Below are 17629 nucleotides of genomic sequence, written 5' to 3'. Positions count from 1 at the left end.
AGTCATGTGGGTTTTGTATTTGGGGTTTTGATTCATCCTTCAAATTCAGCACCCTTGGTAAATCTTTAATTCCTTTTTAGTAGAATAGCAGATCACTTTGTTTAAAACTCATTGTTCTGAAACATTGAGAATGTTTTGAGGGAATCACGCAAATAAGAGATGCACTTCTGAGTTAAAAAATAATTAACTTTTCTGACATTGTTTCACTGATTTGAGGGATTGGAGTAGTTAAATATGTGCAAAAGAATTTGTAGGATTGAAGTTTGTGCCTTAGCAAATCCTTGCATTTCTATAGCAATCTGACAATTGGTTGGCACACTTCTCATTTGTGGAAAATGTGAGATTACCTCTTATGGAAAGCAAAGATGATTACAGTATGTGAGGCTCTCTTCACTCCTTAGCAGCAGAGTGGGAGGATGGGAGGAGGGACTCAGCTTGTCAACACATGGTTCGATTAAGGCTTTTTGCTCTTGCATTGTCCTCCTTGGTTCTTAGGTTTTGTAAGGCTCTTCTGGTAAGATTAATATCCCAAATTCATTACAATTCAAATGTTATAGTTTTTGTAGAGGGGGTGACTTGCTCCTCTCAAGTCATAAAACCGTATTGAGAAATTACGTGAAACACTTGACACAATATTCAATTAGATAAAAGTGTGTTGGCTAAATTTAGGCATTACTTTTCTGTTTTAATCTGAAAAAGTAATAAAAATATTAGAAATGTGTCAAATGCTGTGATGCAAAAAAGCTGAATTTGATTAAGTCTTCATTCCATATAGTTGAAGCAAAACAATGCAATGACAACACAGATCAGAGCAAAAAAAATTATATATGCATATATACGTATAGCATACTCAATAACATCTGGAATTATGATAGATAGACTTAGAATTGTGAAGCTGCAAGATCTTGATCCTTCTGATCTACATGGATTATCAGAAAAGTGAGTACCAGAATTTTTCTCCTCTTGGTACTGTATTCTGTTTTATCAAGGTCCTAGGCTTGGTAGAAATGCTTTTCAAAAACCCCCATTTCCTTTAGTATCTGTCAAATAACTGTGTAATGCAACAGAATCAAAGTTATTTATTTTATTTTATCTTTTCCTCTCCAACAGAGAAAGCCTTAAAAATAAAAATAAAACATGTCAGCTAAGACCTTTTTTTCCTTTGGAGTAAATTTTAATGTCTTATGCCCAAGGCTTGATTTTTTTTTTTAATACCTTAGGAAGAAGATAAATGAGAAATAGTCTTTGACTCCAACAAACTGAAATATTTGAGGTGGGTTGCATTTATACTAGGCCTGTTTCAATATATATTTAGAGTAAGTTCAAGAAAAGCTAAATTATAAACCATTAATAACTATGAGGGCAAAATCAATGAATGCCTAATTTGATTTTTGATACACACAAAGTGAAATTTTAATAGTTATATAGGGCTATAAGTAACTATTTTGAGTAGTGAGATAGAGAGAGCAAGCATGGCTCTCTCTAAAACTTCATTTAAATGTTTTATAACATTTTTCTGTGTTTGGTTCCTGGAACAGGGGCTATAAAATTTTAAGGCTTGATAGAGGACCACAACATAGCCAGGCTGACTGAAGAGCAGTCCAGGAAAGGTACTATTACTTGAGACTTTATATTTCTTTTTCTTTAGAGAGGGTTTCAGGCTGTTCCTGGCCTATGTAAAAATGCAGATGAAGAGTATTTCTCCCTTCAACCATGCCTGGGTATCCCTAACCAGGAGTGAAATCTGCATATTGGTATGCAGACTGCTGCTTGTCACCTTTCATATCCCTGCAGGGGGTGGATTTCCTTGTGGAGTTTTTGTTTGGTTGGCTTGTTGTTTGTTTGTTTTTTTTTCCCTTTTAGAATTTTGCCAATATCAAATGGTAACCAAGACACACAGGATACTGGTCTGAGCCTTCTGTTTACAGCTACAAGCTGGGTGGTCAGGAAATCCTATAGCAAAATATGTGTCAGAACCTATAAAAATTTCTTTGCCTTTTTCATGAGGAAAAAGCTCTGAATAGAGTGAATAATCACATGTGGATATTTCATGGAATAATTTTATGTCACATGATACTAAAACACACTTAAGGAACATCAGGATAAGATATGGAAAAAACTGAAAAGTCATAACTTCGTGCAGCTTAAAGAAATGTGTACATATTGCTAGGTTTGCATTTTTTGGCCCACAGTTTGTGCTGCTTTACAGAAAATTCTTGTGTGTACTTGTGTAAATGTAACTGGACTGTAATCAATAGAATTATCCACCAACAAAAACAATTTATATTAGCCAGGGGCAGGGATTCCCATTCATTAAATCTGTTGAGGACAAGCCTTTATCTATTTCCGTAGAGGCAGCCTGGAGCATCCAACATGTCATGGAGTAGATAAATTGGGCTTGACATGCCTGTGTTTCTGGAAAATAGGACAAAAATTTCTTTTGTCCTTTGTGTCTTGTCTGCAAAAGCAGTAGTGCTTTTCTCCCACCTATAGAGAATGACAGGAAATAATTTAATTGCTTGAAAATCTTTTTTTTTTTTTTAATATAGGCATTTTTTTTTAAATAGGCATATTTTTTCATAGAGATTTGAAAAAAAGACCTGCCAGCATTTTCAAAAGTGCGTGGAAAAGGACAGTCAACTTAATAACTGCCACATATTCCAGCTCTCAGAGCATTTGCCTAAATCAGCTCCATCAGGTGTAAGCTTGCCAGAATTGAAGTTTTCATAGTCCTTTTTTTATAAATAGCCATTTTGTTAGAACTTCTCCACTGTAAAAGAACGTATTCACTTCCCCAGAAAAACACTAGCCCTGAGGTCAAGGGATTTTTGTGGGCTGCTGGAAACACAAGCTAAATTCCTCCTCCATGAAGTGAATACACATTTACACAAATCTAAACTGCTCCAAAATGGTGTCATTGTGCAAGTCTCCCCAGCCAGTCAACAGCCCAGCTATTGGGACATTCCCCTGAGGTGCTGAGAACTTACAGAGCAGGCTTCAATATGGGCCTTTGATTAAAATACAGACATTGATATCTTTAAATTTTTGAAACTTTTAAAAGAATTTGCTTCTACATTATGTGTGAAAGTGTAACTTCCATGTAGATCAGAAGATAAATTCCTACAGAGCTTTGCAACACAGAAAAAGCTGCATTTTTGCCCTTTTCTCATCCATAAGCAATCACATCTCGAAGCAAAGTTTCAGCCAAATTACCACAGAGGAATAGATTAATAATCTGTAACTTTGTAATTGCCATGGCATGTACAAAGCCACAGCCTGATTCAAAGATTATTAAAACATGGTTTCAAACTGATCATTTATGACAGAGAATGAAAAGGTTTATAAAAGTGACTTCAGTATAGTCTGTTTTGTTATGTTTTCCCTGCTGCAGAAGGGTCATGGGTGGGATCTCTTAGTGAGAATGAAGGTACCCTGCTTGAGCAGTGGAGTCAGTCCTTTGGAATTTGTACTTTCTCTCTTTTTTCCTTTTGTTCTTTCATTTCAGATATGCATGTAGAAGCACAATTGCACAGTTTCTTGATGAAAATAAAAACATTTACTCATCAGGATATACTGTGAATTAACACCTAGTTCTGTGTTCCAGTATATCATATGACACATGTTTATCTCTGTTTAAGAAAGGGAAAAAAAAAAACATAAAATCATTTGAATTGCACAAGAGCATCATGTGATTGCACTAAATAATGTTTGGCAAAGATGTAATTTGTAGATACCACAGAGTTACACAATTACTAGTATTTAAGTATGCTATAACACATCCTATTTAATCTATTAAAATTAAATTTGTGACTGGATATAAAATTTCCAGAAAACAACATTTTTGTTGATTCTGGCCAAGGTTCAAATTTCTCCCACTGATTTCCAACATCCCATTCTTTTATTTTCCGTCATGTTTTGCCTTCTGCCACCTTACTTCCCCTCCACTTTTCCTTCTCTCAGACTGGATGTGAACTGCTTGCCCTTAGCATTTTCTTCAGGGTTTTGTACTCTATCAGCACCAGCTCTCCTTTCATGGCTCCCTTGCTGAACTCAACACTCTGTCCTGTAGTGCAGAACTGCTGATTGTTTGCATCCCTAGTTTTTTTCAGACAGATGAAGAATGGCTGATAATTTATCAGGACAGCAAAAAGGTTCCTAGCAAGTCAGGAGTGATCTGCAAATTCCTGGTGAATTCTTCATCTCTTCATGCTGGAAGGCTGCTCTGTTGTTAGTGGTCAGACTTTTGTCTTGTGTGAGTGTTCAACTTGAGCCTGACCTTTTCCACAGTGGGGCAAGAGAGCATCTGATGGCACAGCTCCAGTAAGATGCAAGCTGATCTCTGTTGCTTAATGCTGAGGGGAGTGACTCCAGTCTAATCTTCAACTACTTGGGTACTTAGCAGAAGATACAGATATTGTTCTCTCCCCAGTACAACAATTTACTTTTTTTTTTTTTTTAATTACCTGCTGATGAAAAATCCAGGGTGTAGTCATGACTGACACATGGATGACACAGTGCATGTGTCATCCAAGATGGCATAAAATTTTGTCCTCGTAAGGTTCAAACTTAACAAGTTAACTAAATATTTTATCCCTCTCTTTCCCTGTTTCTGTGGAGACAACGAACTGCCAAGCACTGTCTGCTTTTTCTTTGTTTCTCAATATGAAGCATAGGTTGCCTGCTAGGAAAACTTCAGTTTTGCATCAGCTTCTTTTCCCAGAAACTCTTGGTCGCAGAGCCTCAGGCTCTTGCTTTTTGCACAAACAGCTGTATCTCCTGAGGACTGAACTTGTTTTATTTCAATAAAGCATAGTAGAAGTTTATGAAAAGTAATGGGTTGGGGCTTGGAGGCAATTGGACCATGTGATCTAATAGGCTTTTTTTCTGGCTTTACATCCTGAGAAAGAACGATATTTGTGTTTGCTGTTTTGGTTTAATTTTCTTTAAAAACTTCAGGTGTTTCATTCAGAGTGGAAGTTATTTTATTGTTGGAAAAAGTTCCTAAGCCAAATAACTTGAAGTGTTTTAAATTTAGAAATACATAAAGAAAAGAAAAATGATGATATGATGTATAGTAAATCTTAACAAGTATCTTGCAAAGCACCATCAACTACGTTCTTTATGTCCAGGAGACTGTCCTGTAATGCATACTTCTATTCTACTGTGACAGTGGTCACTATCCAGTAGTAAATCCTGTGCTTTTGGTTGTATTCTAATTTTTCCACTTATTCTTTGACCTACTCATGAAAGATTATAAACCTAATCATTTTAAACACATATGTGTTGGGGCGTTTTTTGTGAATCAAAATTTTTGAGACTGTGGTAGTCTCCGATGTATTGTGCAAGCATTTATGCCATTATGCGTGGGAAAGAAAAATGAAAAATATTATTTTATTTCAATAAGTATGTTTTTGTCACATACATACACATAGGCAGGCCTGTGTAAGCAACTCTGTGAGGTTTTTTCAGGAGGGAATCATAGTCCAGGCTATGTGACACTGGCATAAGTTGACAGAGGTATTTTTATGCCCGTTGCTGTGTGCTACCTGTAAGACCAACAGCCAAGTGCAGCTGCAAAACCATTCTGCCACTTTTTTTCTCAATGCACCTCTCTCCTTCCTTTCCTTCCACTCCCCCGATGGAGTTAGCTTTGACTTTGCTCTTTTGGCTCGGATTCTGCCATCCTTCTCCTAACTTCATCACTTTCTAAAGTTGATCTGCCTGTTATTCAGTAAAGCAACAGAGATTTGACAGCTAGCAAAAGAGTGAAGTGGTACCCTGGAAGCATGCAGTAACTTGTCATTAAGTTCCACTTACTTTGCACTATGCAGTTACAAATGTGTAAAAACACTTTCCGGAGAATTATTAATGCTAAATGTAATTATTAGTGCTGAATAGAAGATGCATTGCTGCACAGAACTATCTGCATAGAGTTTACTAGTGGAGTCTGTCCATTTCATGACATTAGTTACATATTTTTCTCAGTCATGCACTTGTTTAATTTCAAGTAAAGACACCAGAAGTTAATAGTTCTTTCTTCCCCAAGTATGCTTTTGAAAAATGGCACTTTTAAAGCTGATAATATATTCCTTATATTTAATACATTCACAAAAATGAAAAATTCTTTGGAAATCTGTTTGCAATGCAGTGCTCTTCTGATTAATAACCCTTGGAAATTTGTGCTCATTTTACCATAAACACGACCTTTATAAAACCATCAGAAAAATCCAACTGCAGAATATGCCAGGTCAAAGACTTTTATAAATGTCAAAAAGTGTAAAGCTTTAAAATTAATGTGATTTTTATAATACTTAGCTGATGCTTGTATTTTTGCTTAGCTTATTTATTTATGGTGGATGTTTTTTGAACCTTTGTGGCTAAGATATAGTAGGAGATTGTGACCTCAGCAGAGCACACTTCGAGATGTATCTTCTTAGCCTTCGGCCCTTTCTTTCTTATGTTTCAATGTTTAGATGCAGTTAGTTTGTAACAACATTTTTGCTGGACATGATCTGATAAGATCTAGTACCTCTCCAGTAGAGGCTACAAACCACATACTGACCCACTGGTTAGGAGACATCCATGATGTGTCAGTAAATAATGGTGCAATCAGTTCAATATTGTCACAAAATATGTCTATGGGCTGAAAGGTGTCTAGAAACACTGTGCATGCAGTTTTGGGGAAATGCACATTTATAGCACTATGACTTTCCTCTAACTTCATCACATTGTAGTCCTCCTTGAAAACACCCATGCTTCCCACCTTAGCTTGAATTTGAAAATAAATCTTTCTGCTGCAGTCTGGAGATCACACTAGGGTAGCTGCTTTATGTGGGAATAACTAGCCAAGATCATAATGAAAAGAAAAAGGAAACCTTTTTTTATACAGAATCACAGAGTGAGTCAGGTTAGAAGGGAACACAGTGGGTTATCTGGTCCAGTCTCCCAACCCAAGAAGGGTCATCCTGGAGCACATGGCACAGGACTGCATCCAGATGGTTCTTGAGTATCTTTGGTGAGGAAGACTCCACAACCTCTGAAAAAATCTGTTCCAGTGCTCAGCCACCCACGTGGTAAACAAGTTCTTCCTCGTGTTCACCTGGAACGTCCTGTGCAGTTTCTGCCCATTGCCTCTTGCAGAGCAGAACCCAGCTTCATCCTATTGACACCCTCCCTTCCAACACTTATTTACATTGATGATATCCCTTCTTAGCCATCTTTTCTGTCCTAGCATTACTGCTTTGTGGTAGAAATGTCTCTGTACATTTCTAGCGCACTCTGTGCAAGGCAAGCATTTCACTTCCTTGGATTTACTTTCTTACCAAAGAAAGTGCAAAATATTATAAAACATGAGCAGTATGGGAAGAAACTGTAAAATAGAGCTGGGGATATGTAGATTGCCAAAAGAAAATAGAATCATTAGTGCAGATGTAGACTCATTGGTGAGCTCCTCTTCCCTCTAGCATTTATGGCATCAAAAGAAGAACAAGTTTTGACATTGTTGGTGAGATCATTTGAGTCTAAGAAAAAGCACATTCAGTTTGCTATTAGCCTACAACCAGGAGAGGATATTATAGTGCTCAGAGCACTAAATTTGAGGACCTAGAGGTCAGCTCTTTTGTCTGCCACATTGCTGTGTAAGCTTTGAGAAGAAGACTTTTGCTGTCTGTCCTAGGTTACTAGCTGAAAAATCGGGATAATGTCTTGCTAGGTAGAAGTGTACAGAGAATTAACACTGGAATTGCATAGAGAAAAAAAAAAAAAAAAAAAAGTAAGACTGCTGGGTATTTAATATTTGATTTTTTTTTTTTTTTTTTTTTTTGGTAAGGAAAATACAAATTAAAAGTTCCTCCATTCTCAAGTAGGAGGAGAGCTGAGGTTCATGGGTATTCCAGTTTGTCTTCTCCAAAGCCATGACTTCCAGTCTTGGGCTTTCTGGTTCTTTGGTATTTGATATGGGCAGCTGGTAATAAGCATGCTGACCAAACTGGACAATTTCTAGTTGTTTCCTTATACTAGAAACGGACAGAACTTTGCAGAAAGTCGATCATTCATTTTGAATCATCTAACTTTCAGTGATCCAACAGTTTCCAATAAGGAAAAAAAAATCCAAATTTGTTTGACCAACTGCAATAAAAGCCCAAAGGACTCTGAAGAGCTCAATTAGGTAGGTTATGTGAAAAATTAAAAAGCTATGTCTCTGCCCTTGTGCAATTTGAAATCCATATAAAATGTGTCCCATAATGGTTTAGACAAATTCCTTGCTTGACAGTGTTAGGTACTGAAGTTTAGATCATGGTTTTTCAGTAGCTGTCATGTAAAGAAACCAAACCAAAGCACACCAGTACTTTATTCAGTAGAGTGTTTCCTGGGGTCCATGGCATATTTTAGATATGGGGCAAAAGAGGTGATACTTTTTGGGGTTAACAGAGGCCCTCTCATTAATTAGCTTTGAGGCCTGAGGTGGGTAAGATCTGCATGATGCTGAGCACTTCAATCCCGTTCAGTCAGAACTGGTGGATTTCATTGTTTGTAAGGTGGGCCCACCTCTTGTAATGCAGATGACAGATGAACAGGAGGGAAAAAGGTAGCAAAATGGGAGCAGAAACTTTTGTTTAGCAAAGTACAAGAAATAATGACAGGAGATGATGGGTGTCAGACTACGCATGCAAATTTGTCTCTGCATTTTCCCAGTCCAGCATCATAATAGCAGTTTCACATGTTTCTACATAATGAAAAGCAAACTTTACTCCCCTGTACACCTAGAGGAGTACATTTTCCAATAAAAATTATTGGGATAGATGATCTTATGTGTTTCAAAATGTTAGTATGTGTGAAATAAAAGACTTTAAAAAACACTACATGATGCATAGCTGCAGGCTTCTAAAACTAATAATAATAATAAAAAGAATTCTTTTTCTAAACGAGCTCACTCTACAGGAACCAGAGAATAAATATTTTCTCTAGAAATAATAATACACTGAATAGCAGCAAATGACCAGAGTTGATTCAAACTTTCCAGGTGAGCAGTGTATGTGCTGAAAAATGCTCTCTATAAATAAACAGTGGGTACTGATTTGTGCCAATCTGGAAAAAAAATGAAGGTAAGAAAATATTTTTGTAATGAGTCATTTTGAGTTGTTGGATCCGGATGTTCGAATTTTGCCAATATTTAAATAATAAAAACATTTAAGTATCTAAGTAGGAGCTATTGAGTGTCATTTTAGGTGAAAGAAGAGCTTCAGCTGACACAATGGCGGGGATTTTCCCCCCTTAATTGTCGCTATTTTTTTGGTTTGGCCAGTGAACTGAAAAATCAATTACTCACAGATCTCCACAGCTGAGACAGTGTTGCATTCATCCTTTTAAAAGTGACTAGCCACTGCTAGCATTGCTAACAGCAAAACCTGTGAAAGGAAAGCTTGTGTGGCCACACAGTGCACTTGATTCTCAAGCTGTCTCAGGAGAACCAGCAGGATTGGGGCTGGTATGGCTGGCGTCCCATTTTGAAGGTTCTTGTTTTCAAGTGCGCTTCAAATATTTAATGCAGTTGGGTTTTTCTTTATTTTCTGGGTTTAAGAGTGATTATATGTAAAAGTATTTTGTTTAAGTGTGCCTATCATTTTTTTTTTTTTAGATTATTAAATAATGAAAGCACTCTCCAGAAAGAGTATGTGAAAAATAAAGAAGTTGAAGCACATTAAGCTTCTTATTTCCCCTTCTAAAAGAAAATTTAAAAATAAATAAACCACTCAAAATGATAAAAAACCCTTTCAAGAAGCTGAACTCTAAGACTATAAATGGTCAGAAAATAGATTTTCTGAGCGCTAAATTCTCCATTCATGTCACTTGTTTACACCTAATCTCCTTTCAGTTCATAGGTAATAATATGTAACCTATAAAAAAAAAAATATTCAAAATCAAAAGTTTATCTCTTTATGCACATAAAAGATACAAGTTGCATGTTAGCTAACTTTCTGTATGCTGAGTTCATATTTTAGCCACTTTATTACAATAACTACAAACAAGTAGTTTGCTGATTAAGTCAGTTGCATTTTTCCGTGCCAAGTTAGGTCACTGGTATTGCTCATTATGGAGCTGGATTTACCTTCAAAGGGGCAATTCAGCAGTTTTTGAGAAAAGTAGCTGTTGTAAAACTGAAGATTATCGTACCGTGATAAAAATGAGTACCCTAGTGACTATGGTCCATGGCAAATTACATTAAACTAATTCCTAAAAGCCACATCTACAATTCCTGTCATATTTGCTCTGTTAGATCCCAGAGAAATTTGTTCTTTTGGGTTTGGATATCTTAAAATTCCCTATTTCATCAGATTCCCTGAAAATATAAATGTGATATCTGCTATTTGAGATCACAAAAGAGCATTATTCACCATGGATAGCCTGCTGTTCTTAAATGCTTGTGTCTTTATTGTCTTTTCAAAAAAATCCCTCCAAATATACCTTTCCTTTGGCCCACTGGCAAACTTAATTCCTAACAAATTAAAAGTTCTAGCTAATATTGAATTATCCAAATGTAAGATTATTAAGATTTATAAGCTTGACCATGAGCTCTCCACATATCCTTTCCCTTTTATGCTTTAAAATAGCCTGGAGTCATTGTTCTTGAAAATTTTCTGTGAAAATTCCTGTTCTTGCTCAGGGACTCTAGGATGTATTTTAATGCTTACTTCATGTGTACTGTTAGATATTAGGTTCCTATATAAAAAAAAAAAAAAAAAAAACATTAATGATATCTTTTGGAGTTCTTTTAAAGCCTCCTAGAAATCAACTTTTCAGTTGGAAATGTGTGGTACTTTCCCACCTGCTCCACTGAGTGATACCAGCTGAAAGGTTCTCTGAGCTTTTGCCAAGGCAGAATGTGTGTAGTTTTTTGACCACAGATCTGAGTTATCATGGAAATATTAGGAGAGGTGTGAGATGGGTTGTAAAATATGGAATTATTCATATCTTAGAGAAACCACTTTATGATCCTGAAAACCAGCTCAGACTCTAGGAAGGAAGGGAAAGGCTACATTAGTTTCATATTTTTGCTGTATTCAAAATAGCTGTGCACATGGACAGAAGGAAAAACTTGCAAAGTAGTGAAGGAATGAAAATAAAATTCTGCAGAGATTTGCTTTTTCACTCAGTGTTTATGGTGGTAATAGTTAGTGATGGAAGAACTGCAAAAGATTTAGATTAATGGGGTATTAGTTTAGAGTTTCTGCCCAGTTTACATACCTCCAAATTTCAAATGCATTGCAAAAAATTATCTACATTTTTTGTCTGCAAAAGCTAAGCTAGATTCTTCCTTAGGAGAGACTATTTGATAATGCACCTTGTGATTCTTTTTCTGAAAACTAAATCTGCAGTTAAGTTTAAACTTGAAGGATTGGGAATGAGGGTGTGCATGAGGAAAGACTGTGCAGAGAAATATGTAACATAACTTTCTCTGTAGCCAAGTCACAAAATATAACAAAAGGAGGCTGCCAATTTGTTGAGCTGTTTGTTAGGGAACCTGAAGAAAGGGGATATTGGCCTGCTTGAAAAACATTAAGGAAACTTGCTATTTATTATCCTGTATGAAGAACCACCCTGCTTTATGGTGTCTGTTTACTCTAGGGCTATTTTGTTTGGTTTGCTATGTGTATATTCAGTCTTTGTGATTTTCTTAATCTAGATTTTAGGGTGAGTACTTACAGCTGTTTATACTCTTTACCTAACACTGATCCAAGGAAAATTTCAGGTGAATTGGGCACAGAAATTTATATGGGAAACTTTATTTTCAGTAAGTGCTGCTTCATTCAAAGCAAAATTTCCCCCAGCATATGTTGACTTCTTGTAAAAAATTGTCATCAAAAAAAATTGCGAAGACAAGATTCAAACTTAAGCATTTTTAATGACACGTGGTTTCTTTGTTTTAGAATGATTCTCATTTTAAAATCTGTTTTCAGTTCCATAGTGAAACATGGTCTCTAAAGTGAAAATCAGGTAGAGGGGAAGCAGGGAAAAGGACAGACACCAGTATTTGTTCCCATTCATACTCAAAAAAAAAAAAAAAAGTGCCAATTCACCATGGAATGGATAATTTGAGGTGCAATGAGCAGGAATCATGTCTTCATCTGTTTCTGTCATATTCCCTTGGTTTGGGAAGGAAAGGTCTTATGCTGATGAAGTTCATATCACCGGTGGTTTCAGAAGGAGAACCCACTTGACTGGGCTGTGTCACCAAGAGCATGAACCTCATGTGTCTCACATGCCTTTGTAGTATGTGGGCTGTCTGTGCCCAGAACACGGTGTTGTATTTCAAACCAGATTACCCAGTGGTAGAGCAAAATGTCTAGTCCCAGCTGGAGACACAGAACTACATCCCTGTGCAAAAGTGCGATGTTTGACTGGCATTGGAGGAGGTCTCAATGTGATATAGGAAGGGCCTAAGGTTTGTAGCAAGCTTTTCCCCAAACATTTGTGCTCACATTTACTTTGGACAGTGCCTCTGTCCAAGAGATTATGTTGCCTGTGATTTAAATTGTCTGAAAACTAGAGAAACAAATTATTACTTCAAACTTGGTCAAAATGCTGAGCTGATTAAACTTCTAAGTAGTATTGTTCTTGGTTTCCCTACAAAGAAAATTAAGGTAACATTGTTGACATTAATTTCTCAAATGTCTGAACATTCATTTCCCATTTAGAATCTGATTCTCCTCCTCTTTAGAAAGACATGGGACTCTAACATCACTACCTTGTAAGACTGGAATTAGAAAAACTGTATTATCCTGCCATTTTAAGGTGTAGCATGGTCCTCATAAAGACAAGGCTATCTATGTGAACTTCAGGTAATAATAATAATAGTGAGCATTAAGCGCAGGCTGTGGACAAAACCTATCAGTGTTGTAGGATTTTATCCTAGTTTTATTGGTCAATGTTATCCAAACCTTGCTGGTAGAAAGCTTGTAAAAAGGCTGACATTGAACCTTCACCCTCATTGTGTGTTGATTGGCAATGCTGCATCTGCTCAGGGAATGCTGTGGAGGTCTTTGTAGAGAAACTTATCCTACACAATACCAAAATAGTCATAAGCAAATTTTATGGTTCTTCATTGTAATCCAATATTCCCTAACACTTGGAATTTGTCTGTGCACACTCTTCAAGAACTCTTCCCAGTGGGTGTCTACCCCTCTCCATCCCTCTGCTAATGGATTAGGTGTGAAATAGTTAACGCTGGCATTCTCAAAGGTTGTCCAAGCTAAGCTGAGTCACAAAAATGGTTGCCATTGCTTCAGTTTTTCTGTTGCAGATTCTAGACTAAAACTCTGTGCACTTTAAATGGAAAGAGAAGCTAATTTTTGCAGCCATAAACATTAGAGAAGTTCTTAAGCAAAGGCTCAGATTTCATGATGCCTCTCACATGCTCCATCATTTAGGGTCATGTCTGACACTATTGAAAAAACAGAGAGCAGCTGTGCTCCTGAACATACTAATTTTGTGTGCCACTGTAGCCAGGACTGTGGTAGATTTAAAAATCTGTTTCAGAGGCTCTGAGTCCCAGCCAAGGTCCTGCAGAGCTGGCTGGATTTTTCCATTTAAAGCTTGTTCTTGTCCCCAGATGGCTTTGCGTTGCACTGGCTGGCAGCAGCAGGTGCGTGAGTGCCGAGTCATGCCACAGGAAAGGATCACAGAATAGAAATATTTCATCCTCTGTGTCTTGTTATCTCAGATGAGTTTGGGATAGCAATGCTGTTGCTCTAGGTAATCTGAACCTTTGAGGCTCTTCTCCGTAGCACTGGGATCATACGCCCAATAAACTGCGTCCCCAAGCACAGGTGACATTTCTCACTCCAGTTTGTGAGTTACAGAATGTTTGATTAACCTCAAATTCTTTGCTATTGCCAAATGCTCGCCTTGAAATTTCTGTGTGATTCAGTACAATCTCAGGGGCAATCTGGTTTGTTTTTTTTTTTTTTTCTTTAGTAAGAGTGACTTCTTCCTTTCATGGTGTGTGAAAGTTTTCTATAAGTAAAGCTAAGTATTTCCAGCATCTTAAAAAGTAGCTTTATGGGTCTTTCCTATTCTGAGGTAGTATGATTGGCATGTTCAACACTACCTTATCATCATTCTGACCTGTTAGATTTATTTTTACAGTGCTTTTGTAATCATGTCATGGGAATGTAACAATTCCAAAGCAATGGCAATCAAATACTTGATCATTCTATGCTGCTTGCGCTCTGCTTTTCTGTTGCCTATATCCTCAGCTACTGAATTCAAAAACTTTTGATTTCTTATACACTTACATTGAGGTACAATGTAGAAACTAACCCAAAAATGGCAGTTATTCTTGGAATTAAAAACTGTAATGAGATTGCAGTGACCCCCTAATCCACTACCTTTAATTTACTAGTGATTCTTAGTGAAACGCTTCACAGAGGAGTTGAAAGTTGGCAAAAAAATACGGTCTTCAAAATTTGGCTCCAGCTGATTTTATATCTAGAAGCACAACTTGGATGATCTTCTGCTACTGGTTAATTAAGTCTTATGTTTTTAGCCTTCAATTAGATGTAAAACATGACAAACATTATTAGCAGATTTGCTGGCCAAATATGGAGAGATGTCATATATCATTCTGACTCCTTTAAATTTGCACTCTTAAAGCATGTATGCAACTTGTCTAATAAAATGTCTGTATGTATGAGAGGTAAAAAGGAAACAAATTTCACATCTCTCCCTCCGTTGATCTGTCTGCCTGTGTCCCTGTTCAGTGAGTGGGGCAAAACTCCCCTTTCATTTTTTTTCAATGTTTCTTGGACTCTTACCAGCAGGTTTTTACAGTCTGTTGCCTGCCTCTCAGATTAGAAGAACACTGGCATATTTTAACAGTTTCCTAGGATCCAAATAGTCTTTAATTAACAGAGAATTGATGTTTTGGAGTACAACCAATATAGGAGACACTGAAAGCAGAGAATGAACTTGGATCCTTCCAGCTTGTAGCTGGCTGTGGCCAGGGGCAAACAAATAAGCAAAATAAGGTCCGCTGCAAATAGGTAGTACCTTATTGGTATGCAAGGGGATTTCTTCATTTGCTTTACATTCCCACAGAGCTGGTGGTTTGCTGGGAGGAGATTTCTGCTTCACAGAGTCTGAATCAGCTCCACCCCTTGCAAAGAGCAGAAAGTGTTCATTGGTACCTTCCCATAAACAGAATTCAGTGGCTCCTGAAACTCTTATTTTTAAATTTGTATTGATCAACTGTTGAGGCAGCAAGGTATGTTCTGTTTGTGAGGTTTAGGTTGAAACAGAAGCCGTTGGCTCCATGAGTGAGCATTTAATTAAAAAAACAGAAGTCTGCAAATAACGTGACTTTTGCTGAGCTGAGCAGCAAGTTGTTCTTTATCTTTTAGAGTTATCTGCCTTTTTAGGGTTGAGCAACAGGGTAGGAATGAAGTGCTGAAATTATAAGAGAATGTAAGTAGCTGAAGGTCTCAAAAGAAGTTAGACATGTGCTGAACTGTTGTTCCAGATTGTCCATGGAAATAAATGGTTTATAAGGTAATTCTAATCACAATGGACTGAAAACTAAAGCAATTGCTGGCAAAGAATTATAACCAACTCGGTCACTGAGTCAGCTGTGCTTTTTTTCACTAATGCAGTCATTTTTGGATAAGTCAAAATGTATTTGTTTGATCCAGTGTTGTCTTTTTATTGTTTCTTTGTGTGTGGGCTTGCTGGCTTTTATCCCCCCCTGGCTAATCACATCGCCTGCTGAATGTTTTCTGTCTCTTTTTGCATGCAGGTGGTACATGCCAGAGCCCTGCTCTCCCAGCCCTGGTGCGTCCTCCTGCACCTCCCTTGCAGCCATCGCTGGATATTAAGCCGTTCCTCCCATTTCCTCTGGACACTGCCGCAGCAGTGAATCTCTTCCCCAACTTCAATGCAGTAAGTACTCTCCCAACAGTTACCCTGAGCCACAGCTTCCATGGAAGACTCAAGAGGGCACAAAGTAGGATTTTATGTACTTCATTAAACCTGGAATATCCTCTCCCTTACTGAGTGCCAAATAGCTGTTTCCGACATGCTGATAGGCCATAAATTGAAGCCTACCTGGGTGTTAGTCAGAAGAAATATAGAAAGAAAATTATTATATGATCCCAAGTGACATGCAATAACGTTTCAGGCCATATTCAGTCCCAGGGTTTGCGAATATCCCACAGTAATTTAGGACGTGCAGAGCTTCACTAACTCTCAGAGAGGAAAAGTTTCAGAGCAATGGGATTCTACGTCCCATCTCCAACACACTTCCTGAGAAATACTAAACATTTACAGAGCCTAAAGAAGAAAACTCTTTAATAACATAAGAATTAAAGCAATTAGCTGCTCTAGGAGCTATTCAGTAGGAAACAATCCGGGGTATTTTTTTCAGGTTAAGATGTGTTTTTCTCATGACTTAGGTTTAAACTAGGATAGTTTTCTCCCTTTTTTCTTTTACTTAGTCATGCTATGTATGATTATAGTAATACTATTTCTTCGTTAGTATTTCAGTTATTTTACTGACATATGTCATCAATGTTCCAATTTTCCTGTTTCAGGCTGAGATAATTACTGCTCTAAAAAACAAAAGGGTCTGCATTGGTTTTATGTTAGTTTTGACTTTATAAAATTATGCCCCTTTTCAATTAATTTTGGATGCTCTCTTCCATGTTTACATATATTCTATATACAAAAAAACCCTCTTAAGAATATTTGTGCTTACCACCTTTGAGAGACAGATAAGGGCTGGATGGAATTTTCCATTCTGAACCAATTCTAGAAATCTTAATTAAAATAATTAAGAGTAGTAAAGGAACATATGCATTTTAGAAAAAAAATTATAGCAATCAATAAGAAATTTCTGTATTTAAATATTTTTCACCTTTCATAGATGTTCATTTTGCTTTAAAATAATTAAAATAAGCTAATTGTCAAAACTATTTATACAGTCTTGAATTCAAGAAATTCACAGCATTAACAGAGAAACTACAAACTAAAGTCTTAAAAAGCACAGAAGCAATATGTCAGTGAACCGCTATTACAAGTAAACTTTAAATTTATAGGTGTGTTAGTATGCTGCAAGGTTTTAAAATGGTCTGGGTTTAACCAAGGTACTGACAACCCATAATGAAATGGATACAACTTTAGACTTGTTTTGTGTGTTTTAGAGTTGAGATCTTTTAACCAGTTGTGCCTTGTGATCACTGTTTGTAGCTAATGCAATAGGCCAGCTGAATTTTTAAAATATATCTATTAGAATTTCTTGTATTTTTCTTCCTCGGGATTTTCCATGGTTCAGAGTCTTCAAATTGTTTGCTAATTGTTTAATTATATAGCTGAAATGGAATTTTAATAATGAATGTTAATAATTGTTAATCCTGCGTTACTCTATAAATTTCCAGTTTCTTTCCTCTTACACAAACCGCTTTGCTACTATAATTATTTTGAGGGAGGGGTGGATAAGTCATGCTTATATTAATTTGGAAGTAAGAAAGTAAAAATAGACTCTTATCAAAACCATGTTATTCCTGAACATTATCTTAGTAGCATATAATTTGGTAAGAGCACGGGTGAAGTGAGCCTAGTTTTCAGGGGTGAGACTTGA

General features: G+C 36.8%; 1 protein-coding gene across 6 annotated transcripts in view; it reads left to right on the top strand.

Moving 5' to 3' along the window:
* ZNF385D (zinc finger protein 385D) overlaps positions 1–17629 on the top strand; it is a 422931-nt gene that overhangs the window by 273692 nt on the left and 131610 nt on the right. For all 6 annotated transcript variants that reach the window (XM_030264974.4, XM_030264971.4, XM_030264973.4 and 3 more), the window contains one exon: positions 15791–15933. In XM_030264974.4, coding sequence (XP_030120834.1) covers positions 15791–15933 — 143 coding nt within the window. The remainder of the gene's footprint in view (positions 1–15790; positions 15934–17629) is intronic.

This window comes from Taeniopygia guttata, chromosome 2 (genome assembly GCF_048771995.1).
Source record: "Taeniopygia guttata chromosome 2, bTaeGut7.mat, whole genome shotgun sequence".
Taxonomy (NCBI): Eukaryota; Metazoa; Chordata; class Aves; order Passeriformes; family Estrildidae; genus Taeniopygia; species Taeniopygia guttata.
Note: the sequence above shows the minus strand (reverse complement) of the source record. Positions and strands in the feature narration are given on the sequence as shown.